Below are 24347 nucleotides of genomic sequence, written 5' to 3'. Positions count from 1 at the left end.
ACAAAACATGTGTTGCCCAGGAGCAACGGTAAAGAAGCGAACAAATTGGAGGTGGAAGGTGGTGGTAGTCAAGTGCGGCCAATGGGGGCGATGATGTCTAAGCTGGAGCTGCCAACGTCACCACGCCTGACGTAGCCGGCGACAGCACCGAGATAGGCACCTAGACACCTAAAGTGCCCCTAAGGCCCCTGCCATGCCGCTGCTGCAAGCACCTGGAGTGTTTGGAACAAGCCCAGACACTGGACACTGGACAGCCCTCGTACCGCAGCCAACCATTCACACCAATTATCCCCCAGACTACTGAAACTCCTACTGTACCGAAGGCCAAAGCACAACACCACCGTCACCTCTACTACTACTGTACTACCACCACCACTGCCGTACTCTCCTCCCCTTCGTCAGTTGTGCTTCTCTCTGAAACAAAATAACCACCAACCCCACCTCATCCTTGCCCAAAAATTCACTTGCTCGTCGTATCGCTTCAGCAACGAAACTCGCTCACAAGTTCGACGCTGGACTCTCTTGGCTGTATCTGCTCAACCTGATCTGCACCACTCTACGGAAACAGTCCCAATAGACGTCAATTCTCTCATATTTCGCTGGTGACGACCAAACGGCGCTCGGGCCCTTGTTTTGACAGACCCCTCCTCCATCACCCAACTTCACGCACCAGCAACAAGAAGACAGGCGATAAGCACAGTTTACCACCGATATTTCTTGCCAGGTGCCCTCCGGTAGACGCATACTTCTCAGGATTGCCAGACTCCGAGCTCCAAACCCCATTTGCCTGTCCAACCAAACGACTAGCAAGGGTCGCACCCTTCGCAACATCAAGAACCAGAACCGTCAAAACATTCCCAACCACAGGCGGAAAGAGAAGCTAGGATGAATCCACACCAGAAGAACAAGATTGACATCACCGTATGCTAGCCTGCTGCCCCGATCTCTCACTGCAGGACGAGGACTGACAACCTTCCGTTAGAAAATGTCGGCGGATGAGCAGCGTCTCTTCCGACTGTACGGGAAGCTACCAAACAAGAAGGATTTGTTGCAGAACAAGTTGAAGGTAACGAATCGTCCCATGCTGCACGATCATCTCAGATTCTAATTTCCGCTGTCAGGAACGCAAGTATTTCGACTCCGGCGACTACGCGCTCTCGAAAGCCGGCAAGGCCTCTGACACAGGTGTCACCACGATCGGTACCGAGCATCCTAAAGCCGAAGAGATTCCACACACAAGCCCTTTGATGCACACCATTTCGCGCAATGACTCGGTCTCTGGCGCCTCGGGCTCCGCGGCCTTCGCAACCAGTCCAGATGGCCAACATATGCTGCCGGGCGTAGGACTGCATCGTGGCAGCATCAATGGGATCCCTGGAGGTGGGCTGTCTGGCTCGACCAGCCACAGTCCCGTCAAAGAAAGCAGCTATTTGGCCAGGAGCTCTAGCATCGAAGAGGATGACGGAGGCAATGTCCAGGACCCTGAAAATACCCCAACAAGTGCCCTAGAAGGGGGTGTTAGTCCCCCAGCTAGGAAGGAGGGCATCCCCATCCGAAGATGATCACCGCGTATGCAGGACCATACCACGGCATTTTCTAGGAAGGGAGAAGGGTGTATGACGAACCCGGAGAGACTATGATCAGATCCCACCACGACGATACTGGATGGCAGAAGGTTCATGGGCAAGAAGCTCGGCTGAATTCTGCATTATGTGTTGAAATCTGCTGGATCGGACGACGTTGACAGGACTGGCAGAGGTTAGGCTGTGGCGAGAACATCACCCTCTTTCAGTGACACTATTCAGAAAGTCGGCAGAGACACCACTCTCCCAAAAACAGTCCTTACAGACCTGACCACCCACTATGTTACGTTTTGTTATGTGTCATGTTCATGACAATGGGCCGCGGTGCTTATTACCGGGAGATGGCGTTCTTTTGCGCTTGTCTGCAACTTAGGTATTCAGATGTCCCACAGTCATCTGTCTCGCAGACTCTTTATTTGTGTATGGGACCAACGTATCCGCGAGAGACGAGTGGTGGCAAAAAAAGGCAACCTCACTGGAGTTAACTACTTACTGTAAGTTTGTGGGGGGCCAGATAGCAATCGAAGATTCAATCAAACTCCGCATCCTCACTGTGCTGATGCTTTTCTGTGCGTGGATTCAAGAGCTCGACCCTGTTTAGACTGAGTGCGATTTGAATTTGAATTTGATTTCGATTTCGATTTCGATTCTGGGGCGAGTTTCAATATCAATTCCTATTTCTAGCGTACTCAGAGCGGGTGGAAGCCTTCACAACCTCGCAGAGCGGATAGTCGCACTGATCCACGCCAGTTCGACTTTCACTCATCAGACGCATAATGTGTGGACCAATCGCCGGTCTGCAGTCTTCGAATAAATCGGGCTTGCCGTGCGACAGTTTCAACTCGAACCTGCTTGCCCGGCAGTCCACGCAACCCTTGATTGGGTTCGGTCAACGGACACCTTTCTTCCCTTTCCATCGCAGGCAGCTTCCTCCACTTCATATCGCCGCCAGGCTCAGCTTTCCTAGCAACAGCTCGTGTGCGTACTTGTAGGACCCTTTGAGACGGTGTCATTGTCAATCTGTGGTTCTCACCATTTTGTCCCGTTGCGCAACAAACCCACCCAGTCCCGTATGCGATCTCGAGTCGAGTGATACAGGTGTGGTTGTTTGATGGTGTGAGGCCGAGTTGTCTTCTCGCTCGCCGTCACGGAAATGCGCTTTTGGCCCTGTTATTCGAGCAAATTCAAAAGGCCGACCAGCGCCATCTCGGTCCCGTGCCGCTCGTCGAAAACAAATTGGACTCTAAATTGAGAGTCTTTCGTCTTTGAGTAAGTTCTCTTGCATGGTAAGATTGTTTTTTTGGCCCGCCTCCTATGCTCAATCGACCTTCCAGTGCCCGCCATCAATATCATCTTCTTGGCCAAGCCATAATTCGACCGCATACAATCCCATCGTCCCAATCAGGTTAACCCATTTCCACAGGTTTCCATTCATCCCAGGTTGGCCATTGCCGCTCCACCAAGCCTCGATAGTCTCAGTAAGGCCTGGAGCATAACCGCCCATTGTGGTTGCGAAATGTTGCATAAGAAGACTGGTGTAGACCGCAATAAGAATGCTTGGTGAGAACCATGACAGAAAGGCAAGGAATTGGTTTCCAGCGTTGGTATCGTCGAGGGATGGTTCCATGCTCAGGATTCGCGCTCCGCTTTCGTTGACGGCCGGGATGATGCGAGTTGAGGCGTAGAAGACGAACAGTCGATACCCGAGTGAGATAAGTACTGATGGTGTGACAGCCTTGAAAGCAGCCGCTGTGAAATCCAAGGCGTTGACAAGCACTCCGGGGAGTGAGGACAGGGCGTGCATGATTGCGGTGTAGGAAGACATGATAATTGGCGGAAAGGGCGGAAAATCGGGAGCTGAAGTTGCGGCACTGGCCTCAGAACCGCTGGGGTTGGGCTTGTAGTCGGTAAAGATTTGGTAGATGCACAACACAATGTAGGCGAAAAGGAGAGATGATTCGACTGCCGTGCCACGCCCCGAGACAACGCCATATGCACAAAGAAATATGGCAGAGGCAATGGCAATACCGATGAGGGTGGAATCAAGGTTTGAGATATCGGGGAACTGTAGAACTCGCCATAGGAAGTAGACCGAGCTCGATACGACGCCAGCTGCGGTCACCAAGAGCGTCAGTAACCAGGCATCACTCCACTCGCTCCTGTTGACCAGCCATCTCGAGAGTTGTCCGACTGCTTGAATGACCAGCAAGCTGCAGAAACCTTCGAGCAGTTGGAAGACCGGTGACGACCAGCGCAGCAGCAGATCCCAGCCTCCGATGGCGGCATTTTCGAGCAGGCCTTCCGGTCCGAAGATGGAATCACGGAAACTTGGATGCGACTTGACAAAGCCGGTCTTCGGCTGGAAAGTTCTTTCAACCCAGCCTCCACTGTTGTTTGCATCCACCGAGAACCTTCCCAGCGCCCAGATACACAGCCCGGGCAGGACGAGCCATTGTAGACCCCGCAAGATATTTATGATTGTCGACCTAAATCTTGATCCATCAGGAGTAGAAATCCGTAGGAGGGAGACGATGAAGTAGAAGGAAGCGATCGACAGAGAGAATGCGAGGCCAGCGTCGCGCCCACCGATGTCGAAGGTGAGGGGTATCAATAGGATGATGAGAGTTAGAAAGAGCAATGCCGAGAACGCCCGGATGAACATTCGGTCGGTGGAATGAGGGCTTGACGTAGTGACAAGTGACAGTGGTTGACGCGATGTAGAGAAGAGACGTTGTTTGTAGTTCTCATAGGCGCGAAAGTTGCAGCCGTCGATACACTGGGTTGTCCTTATGGCAAGACGGGTCTGGTAGAAGTCGCAGTGTTGTCGGTGTCGCAATTTCACATGTCATTCCGACTGCAAAAGGCACAGGCGGGTTGCAGGCAAGAAGATGAGAGAACTTGCTCTTTGCTGATACACAAGAGATTCGGAGGTTTGAGATGGTGAAAGGAACGGATATGCAGGTGGAGGTAAGCAGAATGGTCGCGTGAATTGCGCGAGTCAAATTGAAGCCTTGAGGCCAGGGTGCGCAGGGCCAAAAACAAGGCAGTAGAAAACTATCCCTGGAAGTAAAATTGGTCCACTCTCGTCGTCACTACCACTGCAGTTGCTTGTTCATAGCAGAATCTCTACGACCGAGTAAGAGAGAGAACAAAAGAGAGTGTGTGTGCAGCACCAAAAGACGTGTGCATCTAGCCAAGCTGCTACACTCTGTCCATCCCTCACTACTCATCATTTACTTTCTTCACCGCAAGGATCAAGCGAACAAGTACGGTGGGTTATATTCCTCTACTAACTTGATTGACTATTAGTTCCCTCTGAAGAATGGATCTTGGCTCTTCCACTATATCTCGAAACAGTTTGGCACGACCGGACCCCTTGTCTAGGCGATGCGATACTGCACCACAGACCAGATGGAGGAGAAAGAGCGGAAGAGACTGCGTGTCAGAGGTAAAAAGAGAGAAGAGAGTCGGCTGCAAGGGCTTGTAACGAACAGGACAGAGAGGAATTTACAATGGAGGCTGGACCAGACTGTACAAACACTCATGATCAGTACCCTTATCTTATGGCCAGGAGTGTTCGGTATGTGTACTCCGTACTCTGTTAATTATGGCGTACAGAGGCGAGAGTATGAGACCACGTTTACGGATGTCGGCGAAACCATTGATCCGGCAAATCCCCAGATCTTGGCTGCGATCGTGTAAAATAATGAATGAGATCTTCCGCAATTGTCTGCAACGACAAAGCCCCCCCTCTCTCTACAAATTCAAAGTCTCTGTGTATGTTTCGTAACTTGGTCAAAATGGCCGCCGATACTGCTGCGAAGAGAGTCAAGCCTGATCCGAGGATCATCGGCACCCACAATGGCCATTTCCACGCCGACGAAGCCCTGGCCGTGTATATGCTTCGTCTCCTCCCCGACTACGCCTCGGCTGCTCTGGTCAGGACACGAGAGCCTACCCTCCTTGAAACTTGCCACACAGTGGTTGATGTTGGTGGAGAGTACGATGCCTCCAAAAACCGCTATGACCATCACCAACGCACTTTCGACACAACCTTCCCCGACCACAAGACCAAACTCTCATCTGCCGGACTCGTCTACATGCATTTCGGGAAGGCCATTATTGCACAGCATACCAAACTGCCGATCGATCACCCTGACGTCGACATACTCTACCGAAAATTGTACGACGATTTTATCGAGGCAGTGGACGCGAATGACAATGGAATCTCAAAATACGAAGATTCCCTGTTGCAGCAAGCTGGCATTGAGAAGAGGTTCAAAGATGGAGGGATCACACTTCCTAGCTTAGTGAATGACCTGAACCATGAAGACCCGCTGGCTGTAGGCGCGCCTTCGAGGGACACCGAGGATCAACCTCAGGCAGAAGAAGACCACCGTTTCTCACAAGCCTCTGCCCTTATGGGCAAGGCATTTCTCCGCAAACTCCACGGTGCTGCTACAGCATGGCTGCCTGCTCGGACACTCGTCAAAGATGCGTTCAACGCCCGTTCGGACGCGCATCCTTCGGGCCAGCTTCTAGTCTTGCCTCGTGCCGGCATTCCTTGGAAGGAGCATCTCTACAATATCGAGGAGGAAGCAGGTCTTCCGGCTGACCAGACCGTTCTATACGTGATATATCCCGAAAAGGAGGAACCAGGCTCGAAATGGAGGATACAGGCTGTCAGCAAAAACCTGTCGAGCTTCGAAAACCGCAAAAGTCTGCCGGAGCCATGGCGCGGTGTCAGGGATGCGGAGCTGGACGCGGTCTTAGGCAGTGATGTCGAGGATGGCGCCGTTTTTGTACACGCAAGCGGGTTCATAGGAGGCCACAAGACAGAAGCTGGAGTTCGGGCTATGGCTGCATTGGCTCTGGCCTCGTGAGTGCGCGAGGGTTACATACATTCACACTCTCGCCAAAGGAAGCGTGTCGAGTCCAAGACTTGGCCACAACTCGTCTTGCGGCTTCCGTCCAGAGGTCGGTCAATCGAAGAGGGTGGTTCCAAGCAAAGAAGGACATCGAGAACGGAGTGGTATTCTGACAAAAGGCTGCCTTTACAACAGATTGCGAGTAGTGAATGTCGCTATCCACCTCTCTCTGGCAGGAAGTGCGGCTATAGCGGCTGGCTTTCATGGGGGAGCAAAGGCTCGGAGTGTGGCTACCTCTCAAAAAGAGCACTGATCTCAGCTTGGAGCATGAAGAGGAGCAGCACTACGTCTTGCTCATGCTGGCAGATGTTGTAAGTCCTCATTGATCATGACGCGAGACGAAGGAACTGCATGGGGGATATTGGGAACAGCGCGCAAGGCTGAAGATGGAGGAAAGGCTGGATGCTGCCCCTTTCCTCCAAGACTTTGATTTGACCACTCGTGATTGGGTCGGATACTGGTGACGTCATACACGGTCGTCACAGATGGACTTTTGAGATCCATTCACTGACGGCACCAAAACCATAGCCAGCCTGAGTATGAATATCACAGCTGCCTTTTCTACCTCTTGAGAATGAACAAACACTATCTGCTCTTCCTGTAACCTCCTATCCGCCCTTTTATTTCTTCGTGCACCTAGACTGCTACCATACCGACCATGGCCTCTACCCAAGACCTCCATATTTCGAATCTGTTCTCGCTCAAAGGTCATGTCTGTCTCGTGACTGGAGGAGGTATGGACAACCGATCATTTTCTAGATCCAGAGTGTCGATTGGGCTGATTCAATTGACCACCTAAGGCACCGGTATTGGGCTTATGGCCGCTCAAGCTCTCGCTGCAAATGGTAATACTTCAATGGCTTCTGCCAACCGGGGTATGTCCACTGACCTTTTCCCCCAGGAGCCAAAGTCTATATTACAAGCCGAAGGAAGGAGGTTCTAGAAAACGCCGCGCAGAAACACAGCCCACAATCGGGCGACTCGAACCTTGACGGGCAAATCATCCCCATCGGCCCGTGTGACGTGACCAAGAAGAGCGACCTCGACCGGATCACTGCCGAGCTGGAGTCCAAGGAGAAATACCTGTCGCTAGTCGTCGCAGCTGCCGGGGTCTCTGGGCCCAAGGGACACCCGGACACGAGCGATGCTGCTCAGTTGAAGGCGCAGTTGTGGGAAGAGGACCCGGACGCCTGGAATTCCACGTACAACACCAACGTGACCAGCGTGTTCTTTTCGGTGGTTTCATTCCTGCCACTCCTGCAACGTGCACCCAAGGAGCAGAGAAGCAGCGTCATCGTCATCTCCAGCATGTCCGGCATAATGCGTGACTCGCAAGCCCATTTCAGCTATAACGCTGCCAAAGCCGCCACAGCACATCTCTCGCGCATGATGAGCAAGGAGTTTGCCAAGACCGGGATCCGGGTGAACAGCATCGCACCAGGGTACTTTCCTTCCGAAATGACCATGAAGGATTCCGACGAGCGGAATAAAGCGCACATGCCGGAGGAGAAGGTCAAGGACAAGGGCCACGAGGTGCCGGCAGGCCGGGCGGGGAGCGACGAGGAGATGGCAATGGGAGTGATATTCCTGACCAAGTGCGGCTATGTCAATGGCGAGGTGCTCAAATTGGACGGCGGTGTCTTGAACGAAGTCGGAGGTAGTTGAGAACACCAGATGGTGTGTTGACGGCCTCGGTACCAGTGTAGTTGCAGGTTTGTGAAGCGGGAATGGGAGAAGAAGAAGAAAGTGGGCTAGACGTACATGATTTGTCAGAGCTAGGAGCAAGGTACACAAGCCGTGCATGGAATTTGTCTCACTGCTACTACTGTTGCTGTGGAGGTTGGCTCATCCGTCAGTCAGTAATGCTCCCAGATGCCACGACTGGCCACCTCGCCTATATTGCCATCCACATCGGCGAAATAGACGCTTCGCCCACCACGCGGCCAGTCAACCTTGCCTAGGATCTTGACATTTTTCTCCTCCAACCATTTCTCCCACGCGCCCACGTCATCTGGCGACTGCACAGCGAAGCAGAAGTGCTGGTGTAAGCTTGCTTGGCTTGGTGAGGGCCGACCATTACCATCATCATCATCACCACCACCACTAACAACCGCCTTGGAGGTCAGGAGATCGACGACGTTCTGTGTTGGACCATGGCCGGGAATGGTGCCGCGGTTGTCAGGCATGGGCGAATCAGCAGCGGTTGCACCAAGCTGGAAGAGTAGGAGTGTGGTATGAGCGAAAGAGAAGCCGGACATGCGTGGCTTTGTCGATACATCAGTCAATTGACGAGGAAAGAAAGACATGTCACGCTTGGTGGAAGTCGAAGAAACCGAAACCGAAACCATAATCGTCTCACCGACGGGGACGGGGACGGGGTCCAATGCCACTTACAGTGTTTAAAAAAGGCGCCACGTTGAACACGTCCTCGTAGAAGGCGGTGGCCGCCTTGAGGTCTTTGGCCTGCAAACACGTCTCCAAGATATGTGTGATGGGAGGTGGAGGTGGAGGCGGAGCCGGAACCGGGATGTCCAGCTTGCTCTGCTGGCTCGTCGTGTCCTGCTGGGCCGTCATCTCCCGCGAAGCTGCTTTGCGCTGGTCCTGGGGCACCAGGCAAGATGTTGTCGAGAAGAGCGACCTGACCGGCGGGGTGGATGTGCTCGTCACTGTGGAAGAGATGATGGCTGATCGAGTCCGTAGAGCCGGTCGTTGCGGTGTAAAGGGAAAGGTACGAGCGGTGGTGGTATGTGTAGTCGTGGCAGCAGCAGTCTTGATCCAGCTCGATGCTCGTTTCATGTCACCATCTTGTTCCCCGCCGCTGTCGTCGGCGGGGTGTCAGAAATCCCTGGTACCGTTGAGCTCGGTCCCTACGAGGGATCCATGTCGCTTGGATCCTTGTGGCTGACCTCTCGTCCGGCTTTATTACAGCAATTGAAATGGAGAGAACGTCGACAGAACAGCAACGAAACTCGGGGTCGATCAGCGGGGGAGCCTCACGTGGCCGATAATTAGTCATTATGCATACGAGTGCAGCCTTAGGGTGGGTGCCAGAATTAAAGGCGGTTTGTCCAACTGCTACTTCGATAAGATTAGGGAAACCTCCAATTCTACCGAAGAATTATCTTTCTAAGATACTAGATATATTCTGCGGCCTCCTAGAGTGACTCTGCTATTTCTCGTATCGAACTTCTATATCTAGAGACAGTAGCTGTCTACTTAACAGAAGGACCGCCGTATAATCCGCCATGTATTTTGGCACCAAGGCTTAGCCTCGTGTTCTCCATTTCCACTTCTTTCGATTCTACGGTTGTGATTCCTGTTCCTTCTTCACGAAGGCTATCATGTCAGCGTATTCAGGGAAAACGATAGGTTTCTCTAAGTGTAGTGCAAACAAGGACGATGCAATCCTGACAGGGTGACCGATAGGAAGAACGGTTTCACGAGACGAGTCATGGAGCTCTATATTTTCTATACTGCTGTTGTTCGACATGTCCATCAAGTTGGGTCACCTCAACTTCTTTGCTTCCCCTGTAACACTTCCATTTGCACTTCCATTCCCGGCCCTGCTGTTCGATTTTGCCTCTGGTTCCGAGACCTTCACGATTTCGGGCAAGCGAAAGATGCTTGGCCAATCCATCCGGTAATGCTCTTGATCGCCGTTGAGGATGTGTCTCAGGTGAATGCCCCAGACAATGTAGCAATAGGCGCCAATCCCCGTCATTAAATGCCACCAACCGTGTCCTTCCAGAAGGAATCCCCAGGGCATACCAATGGCACGGCGCCAACCTCTCAAAGTCGAGCAGTACTTATTGTCTAGGCCCCAAAGGCCAAACCCACCCAGGAAGATGGACACACCAAAGCCGACGAGAAACCACATGTTCTTGAGGATAGCCATGTCTCGTTTGTTCTCGTAATCTTGTTGCTGTTTCGACAGTGCCGGCTGATTTTGTTTTTCGCGCTCGAGGCGATGCTTCTCTTCCGTCCGTCTCAAGGAGGGACGTAAACTGTACTCCATGCTGTAAAGGCTTCGGAACACGATGAATACCGTCAATGCGGCATAGACACTCTGGTGGAATGTTGGATCTTGAAGATAGTGGTAGTAGACCGTAATGAAGGCGCAGAAAAGAACCAAGAAAACTGCAAGAGCCACTTGTACCTGCGAGGAGCGTGAGTATGAAAGACTGGCGTATGCCATGAGGCACGTTGTGTAGATCATGTTCAACTCGTCGACCAATTGCCAGGGATCTGCTTGGGTCAGAATTGTGAGGATTGCCAGGACAGGTCCATTGGACAGCATACATTTCAGTGTGGTATGAAACATGAAGCTCCCAAACCCCACGAGAAGATATCCAAAATATGAGACCTCAAAGACTTTATCGTGGCCATATTTCCTGCAGCTCTTGACTCCCTTACACGCCAGGTATATGAAGATGAGGTTGGTCAAGGTATTGATGATCTCGGCGGAATAGTACGTGGCATAATAATCCTGCGGTCCACTGGTCGGTGATTCTATTCCACGGAAGGTAGGAGCTTTTTGCCTACCTCTTCACACCATTGGAGAGTTGACGTGACCGGATCCCAGTAGCCAGGCTGATCGGGAGGAGGATAGGGGATCGAGGGAAGCCATGATGGCATTCTTGCAGCAGAGACGTTCCGAACAAACCGAGGGTCCCTAGGTTCAAATCGAGATCATCTTGCAAGGCAGACAGGTAAGGACTCTACAGCGTCTTAAGAAACTCGGATGTGGAGGGATCGGTACAAACGACTTCGTAGTAACAAACACAGAGCAAATACATGCAGTGATGGAGCACCAATTTGTCTCGAGATCCGTTTGTCGTTGCTATTATCACCACGACTGAAAGAGAGTCTTTTTTGGTTAGAACAGTCGGACTGCAATCAGGGCATGACGTATTAGGCTTAGGAGGCTAAGGGGCTTAGGGTGTGTGCCAGAATTAATGGCGGTTCATCCAACTGCTACTTCGACAGTATTAGGGAAGCCTCCAGTTCTACCGGATGATTATCTTTCTCAGATACTAGATATCCTCTACGGCCTCTATATCTAGAGATATGAGCCGTCTACTTAATGGAAAGACCGCATCGTAAGCCGCTTCTATTTTGGCCACTGAGCCCACCAGCCAAATGAAACCCGTTCTCCGCACTTCTGCGGCCAAATCTACCGCCCGCCAGACGGCGCCTAGCCACATATACATTCTTCTGAGGCAGTAATATCTCAAAATAGATACTTCCATGCTATCGAATGGCATCCAGGCGCCTCCTGCAGCCTGAGGCGGCAATGGCGAGCTCCATACTCCTCATGGAGACTGCTTTTGCCTACAAAAACTCTTCAAACCCCGTGGTCAAAACCCGTGGTCAAGCCTCGAGTCAACCTGAAAGTCCTTCTCATAATCACCTGAAATTTCCACCGAAAGAAATCAGTTCATCTCAGAGACTGGTTTGAAAATGCCCGGGTCCGTGCGGTCTACCACTATCCTGCCACGCCATCATCGGCATGCATCTATAACAATCAAAAGCGACGAGAGCGAAAGACCAGACTCATTCGGCGCTTCAGACTACCGCTCTACAACTCTTGAACCCCACAACATCATTGTTGAGGACCAGCAAATGGACGATGACAGATGGTGTCGACTGGCGTTCGCCCTGGGTATGCCGTACGGAGAAGTCAGACGTCCTAGTCCGGATGTCACGAAGTTTGCCCAACAGGTCCGAGCCCGAAAATCCATTAGCAGCAAGGAGATGACAGGGCTTTTGGCTCCATTACTGCTGTCGTTGGTGAAGCGACACAAGTTGATGAGTTGTCGGGCTAACACCATCTTCCCTCGGGATGGTGTTCCCGATGAAGTGCCCGATTTCGAGATCGAAGAAGGGTGGAAAATGCAGCTTCCAACCCCTAGACCTACATTCACCCTGGGCTATTCATCCCGTGCTTTTACCTCCCACCAGCTCGACCTACAGCAGGGCATCATTGCCAACAACAAGAACGAGCCGTGCGATCTCCACAAGCTCTCTCAGCCCATAGCGGATGTCTACTGGCCCTTCTTCGTTTTCGAGATTCAAGAAAGATCCATGCTTGCAGCACGTAATGCTTGCGCCGGGTCGGCGGCAACTTGCAACAATGCACTCATGGTCTTCGCTGGTGCTGTCCAAGAGCCTGCGAAATACTATCATGACATGAGTTTCCTGTGGAACTTGAGCAAGGCGGTTCAATCCTTCTCGCTCTCAATCAACGGCAAGACGGCGTGTCTTAACACACACAACTCGGAAGGCTGTTTACCCCACGCTGTGGCAGTTATTAAGACATACCGCCTCGATGATGAGAGGGATGTCGAGGCCATGGCTGCGCGGATCAGCAGTATCATGGTGTGGGCAGAAAATAACAGAATTCGGTCAATCCATGAGTTGTTAGATGCCTTCGATCAAAGGGTCCAACTTGTGAAGAACCCTCTGTCCAAAACCGAAGACCTGTATGCTCCGTCCGAGCTTCTCAATTTTGGCGTCGCTCCTCGATCACGAAGAAGTGTCATCAAAAACGTGCTGGCAGAGAGCTTACCGCGCTGGGCACGTGAATTCTGACCTCAAAACGTCGGGCTTGTACTCCGTAGTGCTACGCGCCATGGCTTACTACTTCACATGGCTGACACGGTAGAGAGTGACAGGGTGGTTGGCGAGATCACACATTGGAATTCTACACAGCGCGGGGGTCAAGACGGAGTTTGCACGCATGGCACATGTAGAAATGACAAGAACAGTGTGATATTAGACCTCGCAGCGCCAATTAAGGACTGTTGCTATTAGTCCGACTACTACGTAGGTACTCCATACAGCTGTCTCATGGGGCCTCCTTAGGGCTATTTTCGGCGGCTTGGTGAGGGTGGGCGGATCCAAATGTCTGGAGAACGAGACTGGGGAAAGCGTGACGGTGCGACATGGCCACCTGCGACCTCATGGCCACCTGCAGGCATGCAGCCTGTTTTGGCAGTGTCCGTATTTCTACATGCCTGATCGCTTGCTCGCTTGCAACGCTTGCACGCTTTGTCACTGGACTTCCCAGCTACCTCGCCACTTCATTCGCTGCGAGCAGGTCACTCCGGCTCCGACTCCGACTGCACAAGCGCTGGCAAGGCCTCCTAAGCCCGGGGCCCTCAGGCTTTCAACACATCAGTCCACCTGTCGAAATCCTATCAGAGTTCCCCATTAACCGCCCGCCTCGTTTCATCTTTCATCACCTCATTATTCCTGCATCGTTATTCTTGGGTTCATGCGCTTTAGTCGCTTCTTGAGACGTGCAGGCCCCGATTCTCACCGCTGACGAGTGAACCCTCGATGTCTGCGCCTGATCACCCGTCAATGAAGAGTAGGCCGTGCAGCACGGTCACTTGGGCACTCGAACCCCCTTAGCTGTTCTACCAGCCACCTACCAACCACATTTGAACAGAACCGACACTTCTGAGTGGCATCCTTACCAAAGCCAGGATAGACGAGCAAGGGACGGCGCTACGATGGCGTGCCAACAGAGCTTCGCGCCTCATGATACGGCGCAAAGGCAAGAATAACCCGCATGCTGCTCCCCTGCTGGTGCTGCTGTTCACTCCCGGGGTCAACCACATTCACGCCTGGAGGCTGACCGGCAAGGGAGATGGGCGCTTACGGATGTGGATGATGGGAGCTGCAGTGCCGGGCTTCAGGACAATTCTAAAAGCCTATCATCCCCTCCTGATGCCATCAGACTGCTTCCTGCAGAGCCATCTTACTGAAGTCAATCTCGTACTATGGCCTCGATACTCCTTTGCCTCTGACAACCCACATCCATCCAGAACTTGTTGACACCTCCAGAGCTTGCCATACAAGCCGTCGAGTTAACGACTCTGTCCATCCCAGCCATCACTCAGGCCGCACGCATTGCCAGACAACAGTCCGCAGACAGTATCCATACTCCCGTACAGTCATGTCTCTCAACAGCGAGCGGGTCGAGGTCGACCCAGTCCCTTCAGAGCCTACAATCTCTAAAGAGGCGGATCTGCCGCCGTCCGCATATGACGGCAGCCATCTGCATTGGAAGGCTTTTCGTCAACATGTGCTTGGGCCACACCGCATCAGGATCATAGATTCACCCCCCAAGGAGAAAATCCCCACAGCCCTTGTGGCGATGATCGAGGCGGAAATGCCCAATGCGGCCAGATTTGGCGAGCTCAAGCAAGCCTTTGGGGAGCAAGTCGAGACAGGGCGTGGATTCGGACCGTCTCCTATCTTCCCTCCGAATCTTCTTCCGCCTATCGACGACGAACCCAGACTTGCCCGTTGTATGATTCCCTGCTTCAGCCGCGACATCCTTCCAGAGCGCGCTCTCAACCAGATGGGCCCCTTCTTCGAACTGCAAGTACCTCGATCCGGGCTTGGATGTGGTTTCTCCTGTTCTGCCTTGAGCCCGGAAGATGTGGCTAGTCTTCCTTCTTGGCTCGTTACCACTGGGACCGTTGTCCACTTCGACACCGGCTATATCTCCCCTGGCGCGGCTCTCTACTGCCCTTTCTTGACCTTCGAACGGGCGTACGGTGAAAAAGAACAGCGCTTTGAGGCTGCCAACAACCAAAGCGCAGTGGGCGGAGCCTGTTGCGTCAGGGCTCTCCAGATGCTTTACACGAGAGCTTGGAAGGGGCAAATCATGCCCGAGCTGCCTGTGGCCTTTTCGTGTGTCATCGACAATACCTTCGCAGTCCTGAATATCCACTGGATTGACCACGGGCAGGCCTATTTGATGTCGCCCTTGTGCAAGTTTGACCTTAGCAAAGACGATCATTTCACCTCCTTTCTTGTCTGGGTCGATTCGATCGGCAAATGGGCCCTGGCACATCTGCTCCCATTGGTAAAAACTGCTCTGGAACGCTTGCGCTCCGAAGAAGACACGCCTCCGCCCACTCCACGCGCTACGAGACTGACGCTAGATACTGGCGGGTGCCCCAACGATATGCTTATCAAGTCTCTGAAGACGACTTTCGACAACATCCCTTGGAGGTTTGAAGACGACGAATTCACGCCTGTGAGCAGCAGCACTGCCAGCTGGGGCAGCCCAATGACCACAGACATCGGCTCGAATGTGGTCTTTCCGACACAGAATCCGCGCACGGTGGCAGGCACTCCTACTTCTGCCGTTCAAAGGCGACAGTACCTTGCACAGCTAGGTCAGCATCCCACACCTCCACCGGCTTATGCTCAGAATCCTGAACTTGTGTGGCAGAAACGGTTCTCCCACGCCATGGACGAGGTCCGGGATCTGCAACGTCAACTGCTAGTCCTGAAGAACGACGTCAGTGGATCGAATATGTCCTTTCAGAACGAGTTGTCTGGTATCAAGACGACCATCAACTCGCTACTGAGAAAGGAGACCTTCACGCTCCGGAACAGGTCGTTGTCTATGGGGATCCAAGAGACCTGGTCGATACAGAACAACGTACCCCGAAGCCCACTAGTCAACGAAGTCCGTCCCCGGCCAGCATGGATTCCTGAGAAGGCTTTCAGATTCGCGACCGACAAGAACGCCAAAGCCTCAATCTTTACGGCTGAGAAGAACGTCTCTATCCCGCAATCTCCAAAAGGCTTGTCCTCAGGCCTTCCCTCTCCTGGCCTCCCATCTCCCGGCCTCCCATCGCCGGGCATGCCGTCTCCCACCTTTTCGATTAATAGCGAGGCCAACATGGTCATCATTCGCCCGCCCCGCCCAAGTCTGCCTCGCTGTTGCGGTTTGCGGGCATCATGGTGTCGGGCCATCTACTGGGCAGCTTTATTCCCAACACGCTCCTGCGGGTTCTTTTCTTGGGATGTGTTACAGACGTATGCATGTTGGCCTTCGTCAGCCCCCATTATCCCAGTTCGGTCGAGTACCTGCTGTCATTGTGGCGGTCGCGGTGATCTTGCTTCTTTGTCACCTTGTGCTGTGGCGCGAACTGATCACGAAGGTCTGATGCTCTTGTATGGCAAGACCCCCGCGGGTGGGCAACGTCTGGTTCTCTGCGGGGAATCTACCAGCTACGGCTCGAGCCATGGCTGGATGGATGCAACATTTCCGCGTTGCAGCACATTCCTTCTTTTGGTCTATGTTCTATTGGCGGCGGCGTTGGTGGTTGCAAAACTCCGGGATTCGAAATGGGTCGGACTATGTACGGATCTTGAACTGTAGGAAGCAAGCGACCGACTATTCAGCTCGGGGAGGGGCTTATTTGTGAGTCTTCTATGGCTTCAGAGCATTACATTTGTAGCAAAGCGCTAAAGTGCTCTCAGCTAGGAAGAACGATATCCTACAACTTTGTAGAGTGCCACGCTCACTATTATGAATAGCTGATCTCTATAGTCCGTATGTAAATATGAGCGATGATCAGGCACGTCCTCACTACGTCCCTACCACAGTCTCTTCACTAAAAGCAAATATTGTCTAAGGCGGCTGAGGCCTCGATCCTCAGGCGACGCCCAAGCAGATCCTTGGCAATTGGTCGACGAGTTGAACACTACGACTCGTCTCATGAAACCGTTCTTGCTATCGATTACCCTGTCGGGATTCCATCGTCTCCCTTTGCACGACACTTGGAAACCCCTATCCTTTCTAAGATACTAGATATACTCTACAGCCTCTCTCGAGCAACTCTCCCATTTCTATTATATGGATACTACATCTAGAGATAGTAGCCATCTACTTAATGGGAAGGACGGCCATGTACTCCCTAACCCGCTATCTATTCTAGCACCCACCCTCAGGGTGTGGTATTCAGCTCTAGCTGATAGCTTTGGCATTCTTACGGATGAAGCATCAATAGACCAACCCCTTCGGCAGGAAAGGGGGAATGCATCTGGTCAATAATCGTCGACTTTAAGGCCCTTCTCCTTTCTAATCTGCTTCCTTTCGCGGATTTTCTTCTCCGTTGCCATGAACGCTCGAATCCCTACTGGAATCCCCTGGTAAATGGTGTCTTGATCAAGGTCCGCGGTGGACGGCGAATCCCAGAGGGCCTCGCTGCCTCCGCCGTCATCGTCCATGCTGCCAGAAGCCTCGTGAACTTCGGGCCGGTGCAAGTGGATCTTGGGCTGGTCTCCAGCGGGCCTCTTTTGCGCTTTTGCTTGTGCTTCCTTGGCTCGCGCGGCCCATGCCTCCAAGTCATCTCGATAGTCATCCCACACACAGTGTACGCAGCCGCTCATGCAGCAATTGTCCGGCTCCAGCGGGCGCGGAGGAACAGGAACCCCGTTGACAGTGGTCCATTTCTGCTCGGGCGTTTCTGGCAACCTCCTTTCATAGCCCGAACCTCTCAGTGCGCCAAACACTTGCCGGGCTCTTTCCTCCTTGGTCTTGTCGCCCTGCGGCACCCACACGGGCAACGATGTGTCGGCCCCGGATGCCTGGGGCTGGGGAAGAGGCGACTCGAGGAGGTCTGTGTAGAAGTCGCCTAGAGGCACGGCCTGTCGATGCTGGTCGACCGGTTCGTGCAGAGCGCGGCGCGAGCTGTGGAACGATCGGCGGCGTCGGGCCCGTTGTACGGCACTGCAGTCCCTCGACTCTCGACTCCTCGGGTTGCTCGGGTGCGCGAAGCTGCTCGTCTGACGGGACTGGTCTCGGAAGTGGTGGAGGTCGACGTGCAGGCGGACGCGCTGGCACGAGGCGCATATCCGCCTGCTCTTGAAGACCGAGTTCACCAGCGGCCTGGGGACCGCCATGTGTGCTATAATATTTGTGGGGGCCGAAAATGCATGTTTGGGTGAGCTCAGACTGCGTGTACGGAGTATGCGAGGGTAAGTCTCATTTGAGATGGCCCAGAGAACTTGAGTCTTGGAGTATCGAACGAATTGTTGCCCCGCTGACTAAGGTGAAGTACGCAAACACATGTGCAACCAGATGATGTCATTGAGCTCGCCGGTGTCTTGCCCCCTTTGCCAGCCGCAGCCTTGCCATCGGCCGGCTACAGGAAAATCACTTAAGGGGACCGCTCGACTGATAACGCAAAGCACAGACAAAGTAACAAAGCAGGACGGTAGCACCGCCTCAAGAAAATTTCCTGTGCGGAGCACAACAGGGCTCCTTACTTCAAGTCGAGCGGGTAGGAGTCCATAATCAGTGTCGACAACTGCGCAGGAGCCCGTTGGTCATGGATTTGTGTTGCCAGGACGAACGCTCTGGCAAGCAGGTGCTATGCCACGGGTACGTGTGAGTCTTCTGACAAGTTGATCAACACCAGGCGTATTTCTCGTTCGCCAGCCAGGTGATATCATTCCCACTACTAGTAGTCCATCGGAGGCTGCAGAGATGATCCTCTCGTGCAACGATTTCGACTTTGCCTTGTTCTTCTGTTCTCAATTCCTGAGCAGCGGCAATCACCAGATCAGACGGGTCCCAGACCTCCACCGCACCCATCTCCCAGAATTGTGCCTCAAGTTGCGCTCTTAGTAGCAGGGCCGTCATTGCAGCTTGAGCAGTCTCTGAATTCTCAACTGAAGGGTGCACAACGGTGTGGAGGATGCAAAGTCGGCGGTCTGTCCCACTCTCTGGGTACACACGACACCATATTAAAGCTATACCGGTTTCTCGGTGTATGGCGCCTTTGATCCAAGGGCGCGGTCTACCGAGAGCCTGGTGGATATATTCTTCTCGCGCAAAATGCCACTGTAGGTGCTCTAGATCAGGACGGATAGCAACATAGGTGATGTCCCGGTTTGATTCAGACAAGCGGAGCAAACGTTCCTCCAGAGTGTCGACGGCCGGGATCTGTGGTACATCTGCCATAAATAGGTCATCAACAACTGGCAGCAAGCCGTGGATGGCTTCATAACCAGACAGGTTCAATGGAGCCAAATGAATGTGGTTACTGGGGAACGCCTTCCAGCCATGTTTGGCGTAGAAGTCTCGCCCGATATCGCTCCAAAGCACGGAAAATGGATTGGCAATACGATTCGCTTTTTGGAGGGACGATTGTCGCCAGGTTTCCAGTCTCTCCCCCAATTCTGCCATCAATCTGCCTGCATAGCCTTTGCCACGATACTCGGGTCGCGTGTAGACGGAGGCTATGGCATGTGCTTGGACTCTCTCGATGATGCCGTACTGGGCGACGTAACCGTGGATGGTGAACGTCTCGCAGGAGGCAAATATATGTCTGGTCCCATCGTCATTGGTAGGTAGACTGTCAGAGGTGAGAATCCAGCCCACGAGGCGACCTTCTCTTGATAAATCGGTAGATTTAAGGATGGCTTCACGCTCTAGGTATTGCTCCAGTGTCAGAGGGCCGCCCCACTCGGGCTGGTTCAAATAAGCTGTTTGGATGTTTTCAGCGGGCGTTGCAGGTACCAGTTTCAGGTCGGGGGATTGAGCTGGCGGTAGAGACCGAGGCTCCAGGGCAGAGGGAACAGAAGGGATCATTTCTTGGGGGCCGTGTGCCCCGACACTTAAGGAGGCCATGATGCTGGGGGTCTAATATCTATGCTAGTAAGTTAGCACACGGACAAGCCGACGTTGGTTCTGGCAGATGGAAAGGAAGGGAAGAACATGAGGGGATTGACGACAGGAAAGGGAAGCCTTAGATATTACGGAGCACGGAGTACTCCGTAGTTGTGGAGGACTCGTAAGGCATTGGAGTATTACAATAGTATGGAGAGGCGGCTGAGAAGGCTTAGGAGGCCTGGATCCTTAGGCGCCCACCTTGCACAGCCCATAATGTACATAAGGTATTAACAGGTACCTGCCAACTTGTCGAGCCACGAAACTCCAGACAACAAACTGTGCATTTGCGCTCTGGACTGGCGGGCGCAGTTCTTCAAGAGACTTGTCCTCCTCCCATTTGGTACCTGCGGACAGCTGACAGACACGTACCTAACAGGGCTCAGGCTCCGGCTACGCGTACCGTCCAACGTCCAAGTCTATGTACATCCGAGCAGGGTATATACGGCAGCTTACGACAACCTGGTCCTTCAAACCCTCCATCAGCCGTGAACGAAACGTAATACAGGCTTTCTCACACGTCCAGCATATACGCTCTCCATCTGCATTCTTTGCGCAGTTTATACTTCACTACCCCCCGATTGACTTTGTTCCCTCGCGCTGTCACTGCTTCGCACCTCTTTACACGTTGCCTCGACCACCCGTTTCCTATCACGACTGTCGACCATCGTCCCTCCCTTAAGTATCACTAACCTACATTTTACCAGTGGTGCTAGCTGCAGATCACGGTCTCAACATCCGTAGGACCCTTGCGAGGATGACACACGCAGTGAAGCCTCGCCCACCAGTCTAGACCTACATCAGCCCTGTTTGTCCTCCTCCAGCGCAGCCTAACTCTCCTACGAATTCAGATGACCCCAAAACATGGTCCACATTCCTCTCTTTAGTGGGTAAGGGATATCTCTTTGTCATTTTGAAAAAACCAGATGGAGTTATTCACTCTTGCCTAATCTTCTTCCGACTCCGAAGCAACCTTGGCCGTCCGCAGGCAGGCAGGCGAACAGTGGCCCTCCGCTAGAAGATATTGTGCCAAAGACAACATCCCCTTGGGCTGTCGTCCTATATAGCCCTGCCTATGACTAACCGGGTACATCCTAGAATGGCCGAACGGTCTCACCGTCGCCAACGCCGTGAGCAAACTCCCAACCATCGTCCTGAACTCTCAACACTCACCCAACATACTATCATTGAACTCTCGGATGATGATGATACGGGTCCTCATCCAATCCCACAATTGATATCGTCCTCTTATCGCCGCCATCGAAGTACTTCCAACAATGACCTGAACGTGCAACGCTCGGACAATGGCCACCTTCGACGCATCGCCAGTGAGAAGCCGCATCAAGCTCGTGCATCTCAACATCACAAACGCATCAAAACTGAGACTGATGCATTCCAGTCCCCGGTATCTAGTCCTTCTCATTCCAAGAAAGGCAAATCTCGACAAGCAACATCAGTCTTGCCGAGTATTGCTCTCGTTACCCGATCCCCACATCACAGCCACCATGATTTGAGATCCCACCACCGGGACCAGAGAAGACATTCTGTAGTACCGACTCCACTCTCTGATTCTGCCAGTACCAGCACCAACACCCAGGTCAAGTCACGCCCGAGGAAGAAGAAATTAGCCATCCAACCACCTTACTACGTGGACAGTCGACTTGAGGTGAAGATGTATCGGGGCCATGGCTATGAAAAATTCCCCGTCGTACTGGGTACTGTTGAAGGCCATCAAGAGCTGTGCGATAAATGGGATACTGAGCAGATTTCCAAGTTGACTAGGAAGGCTGCTAAATTACGACAAGCACTCCGCACTGCTTACGTTGTCCATGACACAGACTCGGAGTCCACCGACGAGTCCAACGGTGAAGAAGACGGTACTAACGATATTCTTCAGAAGAAATGCCTGGAAAGCGTGCTGGATGTCTTTCCCGACATCGGGCGTGCCTTTGTCATGTGGAAGATCCAACTCTTGTCATCCCAATTGGGCTATTACGTTGCGGACGGCGAGATATTTGAGCTCGAAGCAACGCGTATCGCGGGACACATTATTGCTGAGGTCCTAGAGATGAATCCTTATCCTAAAGAACGCGTTGCGACTTTCCTCGACAGTGGAAGCCGGGCCGCTGATGATGGCACTGGTGTTACGATTATGTGGAATCGGAATCTGCCCAAAGGAGACATGTACACCAAAGACGCCGTGATTATCCTTGCCAAAACGTTCGATCGCGTTCCGACCCATTACATCGCCAAGGTCGTGTCAGAGAAGAAATCCATCTTCGACGCCTATACGCATATCCAGGATCTTGAAGATCGATTTTATTCAATCTCGAACCGTCCATATTCCCGACTTCGTCATGCAAGAAGTGCAATCGAGAAGAAGTACGAGCTTACGCACAACGATCGCCGTATCCCTAGTGAATATGCCAATCGCATTAATGAACTGCAAGCCGCCAAACAGCATGTCGCCAGAGAGGCCATTCAAGCGGCAGCTCAAAAGGAAAAGGCCCGAGAAGAAGAAGCCAACCTTGCCCTCCACAAAGAAAGCGGCGCAGTCATGGAGTGCCAATGCTGCTTTGACGACCAAGTCCCTCTCAATCGCCTCGTGTCCTGTATGGCCGATCAGCCGCACTTCTTTTGTTTCACCTGCGTTGAAGGCCTCGCTGACAATCAGGTCGGGTTGATGAGACATGAAATGCGATGTATGGACGGAAGTGGATGCACTTTCGAGCTGTCTCATGATGGCGTTGGACAAGCTGTTCCGATCCGGACATTTGATCGCCTGCAGTTGACTAAGCAGCAAGCTGAGATCATCGCCGCTGGTATTGAAGGTCTCGAAGAGTGTCAATTCTGCGACTACAAGGCGGTATGTGATGATGTCAGTGTCGAACCAGTCTTCTATTGTCAGAATCCAGGCTGTTCTCGTGCCACTTGCAGAAAATGCAACAAGGATAGCCATCTACCAAAGACATGTGAGGAGAACCAGAACGACGGTGAGCTGTCCGTCCGACATGTGGTTGAAGAGGCGAGGTCAGAAGCTGTCATGCGAACATGTCCCAAGTGCAAAGTCAAGATTGTCAAGGAATTCGGCTGCAACAAAATGGTCTGCACCAACTGCCACACTATGCTCTGTTACGAGTGTAAAGCAGACATTTCGGCGACCGAAAACCCGTACCATCATTACAATAAGCCAGGAGCTAAATGTTTACTGTACGACAGACAAGGGATCGACCGGCATGAAGTGGAAGCCAATAGGGCAGAAATCGAAGCCATCGATCAAGCCAAAGAAAAGCACGCCGACATCGACGATTCCAAGCTGCGCATTGAAACTGGGAAACAAGTGCAACCGGCTTCGCATGAACATCCTGCTGCCGGCGCCTTCTTCCAGCACATGAACAATGCGGCTGGACATTTGACCAATCGCCAGATAGATCGTAACGAGATCCTGCGAGACCTGATCCCGGATCCTCATCTTGGAGATGTCCTCCGACAGATCCATCAGGGTGACGGGGCGCAAGAACAGGCTGAGGATTATCACCGCAGGGGTGAGGCCCAAATAGAGGCCCGACTTCTTCATATGGAAGAAAGACTGAATGGGCTGCACAGAGACGGAGCCAGATATGTCGCTCAATATCTTGGATTGCCACGACCACATGGCACCCCTCTCCTAAACCCACGTCAGGGCTTCTTACCCGACGACGCACTTCAGCCTGCCCGCGTTGGAGTCATGTTTAACCAGAACTTGCAGTTCGAGGACGACTTGGACCACGTCAGACCAGCATATCCCCTCCCTCATTACCCACCACAGATGGATAGGGATATCCCAAGGATGTATAATGGTGACTCTGCCGGCCGAGGTCTTCAGCAAGCAGAGAACCCGAACTTGTACCCTCGTACCCCAATGGAGAATTTGGCGGAAGCTTTTCGTCAAAAGAACAATGTCTTACAACGGCATGATGCTCCACATAACAACAGCTGGCTTCCACGTATGCCTCCCGGTCTGCCGCAAAACTGGCGGTTTGGCACACGGTGGTATCGCGGGGATTTATACCGTGCAACTCGCCTTTAAACTGCTGTTGACACCGAGCAGGAACTGCAAATTTTCGCATGTCATTGACCATTTTCTCTTATTTTATACCGAGCAGAGAGGCAGATGGAAGGCGCTTCGCACATTGTTGTGAGGTAGCTATTGTGGACTCAAAAAAGAGCATCCTAGTGCCACACAGGCATAGGTGGATGAGAGGAGGAGAGCACCAGGACAGTGGTGAGAAAGACGTCTGCAAGTCTACACCAATTGCCTTTTCTTTGTTCCTTTTCCACCGCTGTCATTATCCCCTCTGGAGACAC

General features: G+C 52.7%; 11 protein-coding genes across 11 annotated transcripts; 6 read left to right on the top strand and 5 right to left on the bottom strand.

The window, feature by feature from the left end:
• Window positions 1–985: 985 nt before the first annotated feature.
• A1O3_05379 (uncharacterized protein) lies at window positions 986–1562 on the top strand (the record flags this gene model as incomplete). Its single annotated transcript, XM_007735504.1, has 2 exons — window positions 986–1066; window positions 1122–1562. 2 exons carry the CDS (start codon window positions 986–988, stop codon window positions 1560–1562), a joined length of 522 nt encoding a protein of 173 aa, XP_007733694.1.
• A 1339-nt stretch (window positions 1563–2901) lies between these two features.
• A1O3_05378 (uncharacterized protein) lies at window positions 2902–4245 on the bottom strand (the record flags this gene model as incomplete). Its single annotated transcript, XM_007735503.1, has 1 exon — window positions 2902–4245. The coding sequence occupies one exon, from the start codon at window positions 4243–4245 to the stop codon at window positions 2902–2904; it is 1344 nt and encodes a 447-aa protein (XP_007733693.1).
• Window positions 4246–5383: 1138 nt separating this feature from the next.
• Window positions 5384–6466, top strand: A1O3_05377 (uncharacterized protein; the record flags this gene model as incomplete). The annotated part of the gene is made up of 1 exon (XM_007735502.1): window positions 5384–6466. The coding sequence occupies one exon, from the start codon at window positions 5384–5386 to the stop codon at window positions 6464–6466; it is 1083 nt and encodes a 360-aa protein (XP_007733692.1).
• A 703-nt stretch (window positions 6467–7169) lies between these two features.
• A1O3_05376 (uncharacterized protein) lies at window positions 7170–8176 on the top strand (the record flags this gene model as incomplete). Its single annotated transcript, XM_007735501.1, has 3 exons — window positions 7170–7245; window positions 7312–7356; window positions 7413–8176. 3 exons carry the CDS (start codon window positions 7170–7172, stop codon window positions 8174–8176), a joined length of 885 nt encoding a protein of 294 aa, XP_007733691.1.
• A 191-nt stretch (window positions 8177–8367) lies between these two features.
• A1O3_05375 (uncharacterized protein) lies at window positions 8368–9085 on the bottom strand (the record flags this gene model as incomplete). The annotated part of the gene is made up of 2 exons (XM_007735500.1): window positions 8368–8775; window positions 8906–9085. The coding sequence occupies 2 exons, from the start codon at window positions 9083–9085 to the stop codon at window positions 8368–8370; spliced, it is 588 nt and encodes a 195-aa protein (XP_007733690.1).
• A 931-nt stretch (window positions 9086–10016) lies between these two features.
• A1O3_05374 (uncharacterized protein) lies at window positions 10017–11146 on the bottom strand (the record flags this gene model as incomplete). Its single annotated transcript, XM_007735499.1, has 3 exons — window positions 10017–10756; window positions 10811–10997; window positions 11054–11146. 3 exons carry the CDS (start codon window positions 11144–11146, stop codon window positions 10017–10019), a joined length of 1020 nt encoding a protein of 339 aa, XP_007733689.1.
• Window positions 11147–11971: 825 nt separating this feature from the next.
• A1O3_05373 (uncharacterized protein) lies at window positions 11972–13102 on the top strand (the record flags this gene model as incomplete). Its single annotated transcript, XM_007735498.1, has 1 exon — window positions 11972–13102. One exon carries the CDS (start codon window positions 11972–11974, stop codon window positions 13100–13102), a length of 1131 nt encoding a protein of 376 aa, XP_007733688.1.
• Window positions 13103–14474: 1372 nt separating this feature from the next.
• Window positions 14475–16488, top strand: A1O3_05372 (uncharacterized protein; the record flags this gene model as incomplete). Its single annotated transcript, XM_007735497.1, has 2 exons — window positions 14475–16223; window positions 16396–16488. The coding sequence occupies 2 exons, from the start codon at window positions 14475–14477 to the stop codon at window positions 16486–16488; spliced, it is 1842 nt and encodes a 613-aa protein (XP_007733687.1).
• An 883-nt stretch (window positions 16489–17371) lies between these two features.
• A1O3_05371 (uncharacterized protein) lies at window positions 17372–18229 on the bottom strand (the record flags this gene model as incomplete). Its single annotated transcript, XM_007735496.1, has 1 exon — window positions 17372–18229. The coding sequence occupies one exon, from the start codon at window positions 18227–18229 to the stop codon at window positions 17372–17374; it is 858 nt and encodes a 285-aa protein (XP_007733686.1).
• Window positions 18230–18737: 508 nt separating this feature from the next.
• On the bottom strand, window positions 18738–19961 carry A1O3_05370 (uncharacterized protein; the record flags this gene model as incomplete). Its single annotated transcript, XM_007735495.1, has 1 exon — window positions 18738–19961. One exon carries the CDS (start codon window positions 19959–19961, stop codon window positions 18738–18740), a length of 1224 nt encoding a protein of 407 aa, XP_007733685.1.
• Window positions 19962–21672: 1711 nt separating this feature from the next.
• On the top strand, window positions 21673–24069 carry A1O3_05369 (uncharacterized protein; the record flags this gene model as incomplete). The annotated part of the gene is made up of 1 exon (XM_007735494.1): window positions 21673–24069. The coding sequence occupies one exon, from the start codon at window positions 21673–21675 to the stop codon at window positions 24067–24069; it is 2397 nt and encodes a 798-aa protein (XP_007733684.1).
• Window positions 24070–24347: the final 278 nt, after the last annotated feature.

This window comes from Capronia epimyces (genome assembly GCF_000585565.1).
Source record: "Capronia epimyces CBS 606.96 chromosome Unknown aczIQ-supercont1.4, whole genome shotgun sequence".
In the NCBI taxonomy this organism is placed as follows: Eukaryota; Fungi; Ascomycota; class Eurotiomycetes; order Chaetothyriales; family Herpotrichiellaceae; genus Capronia; species Capronia epimyces.
Note: the sequence above shows the minus strand (reverse complement) of the source record. Positions and strands in the feature narration are given on the sequence as shown.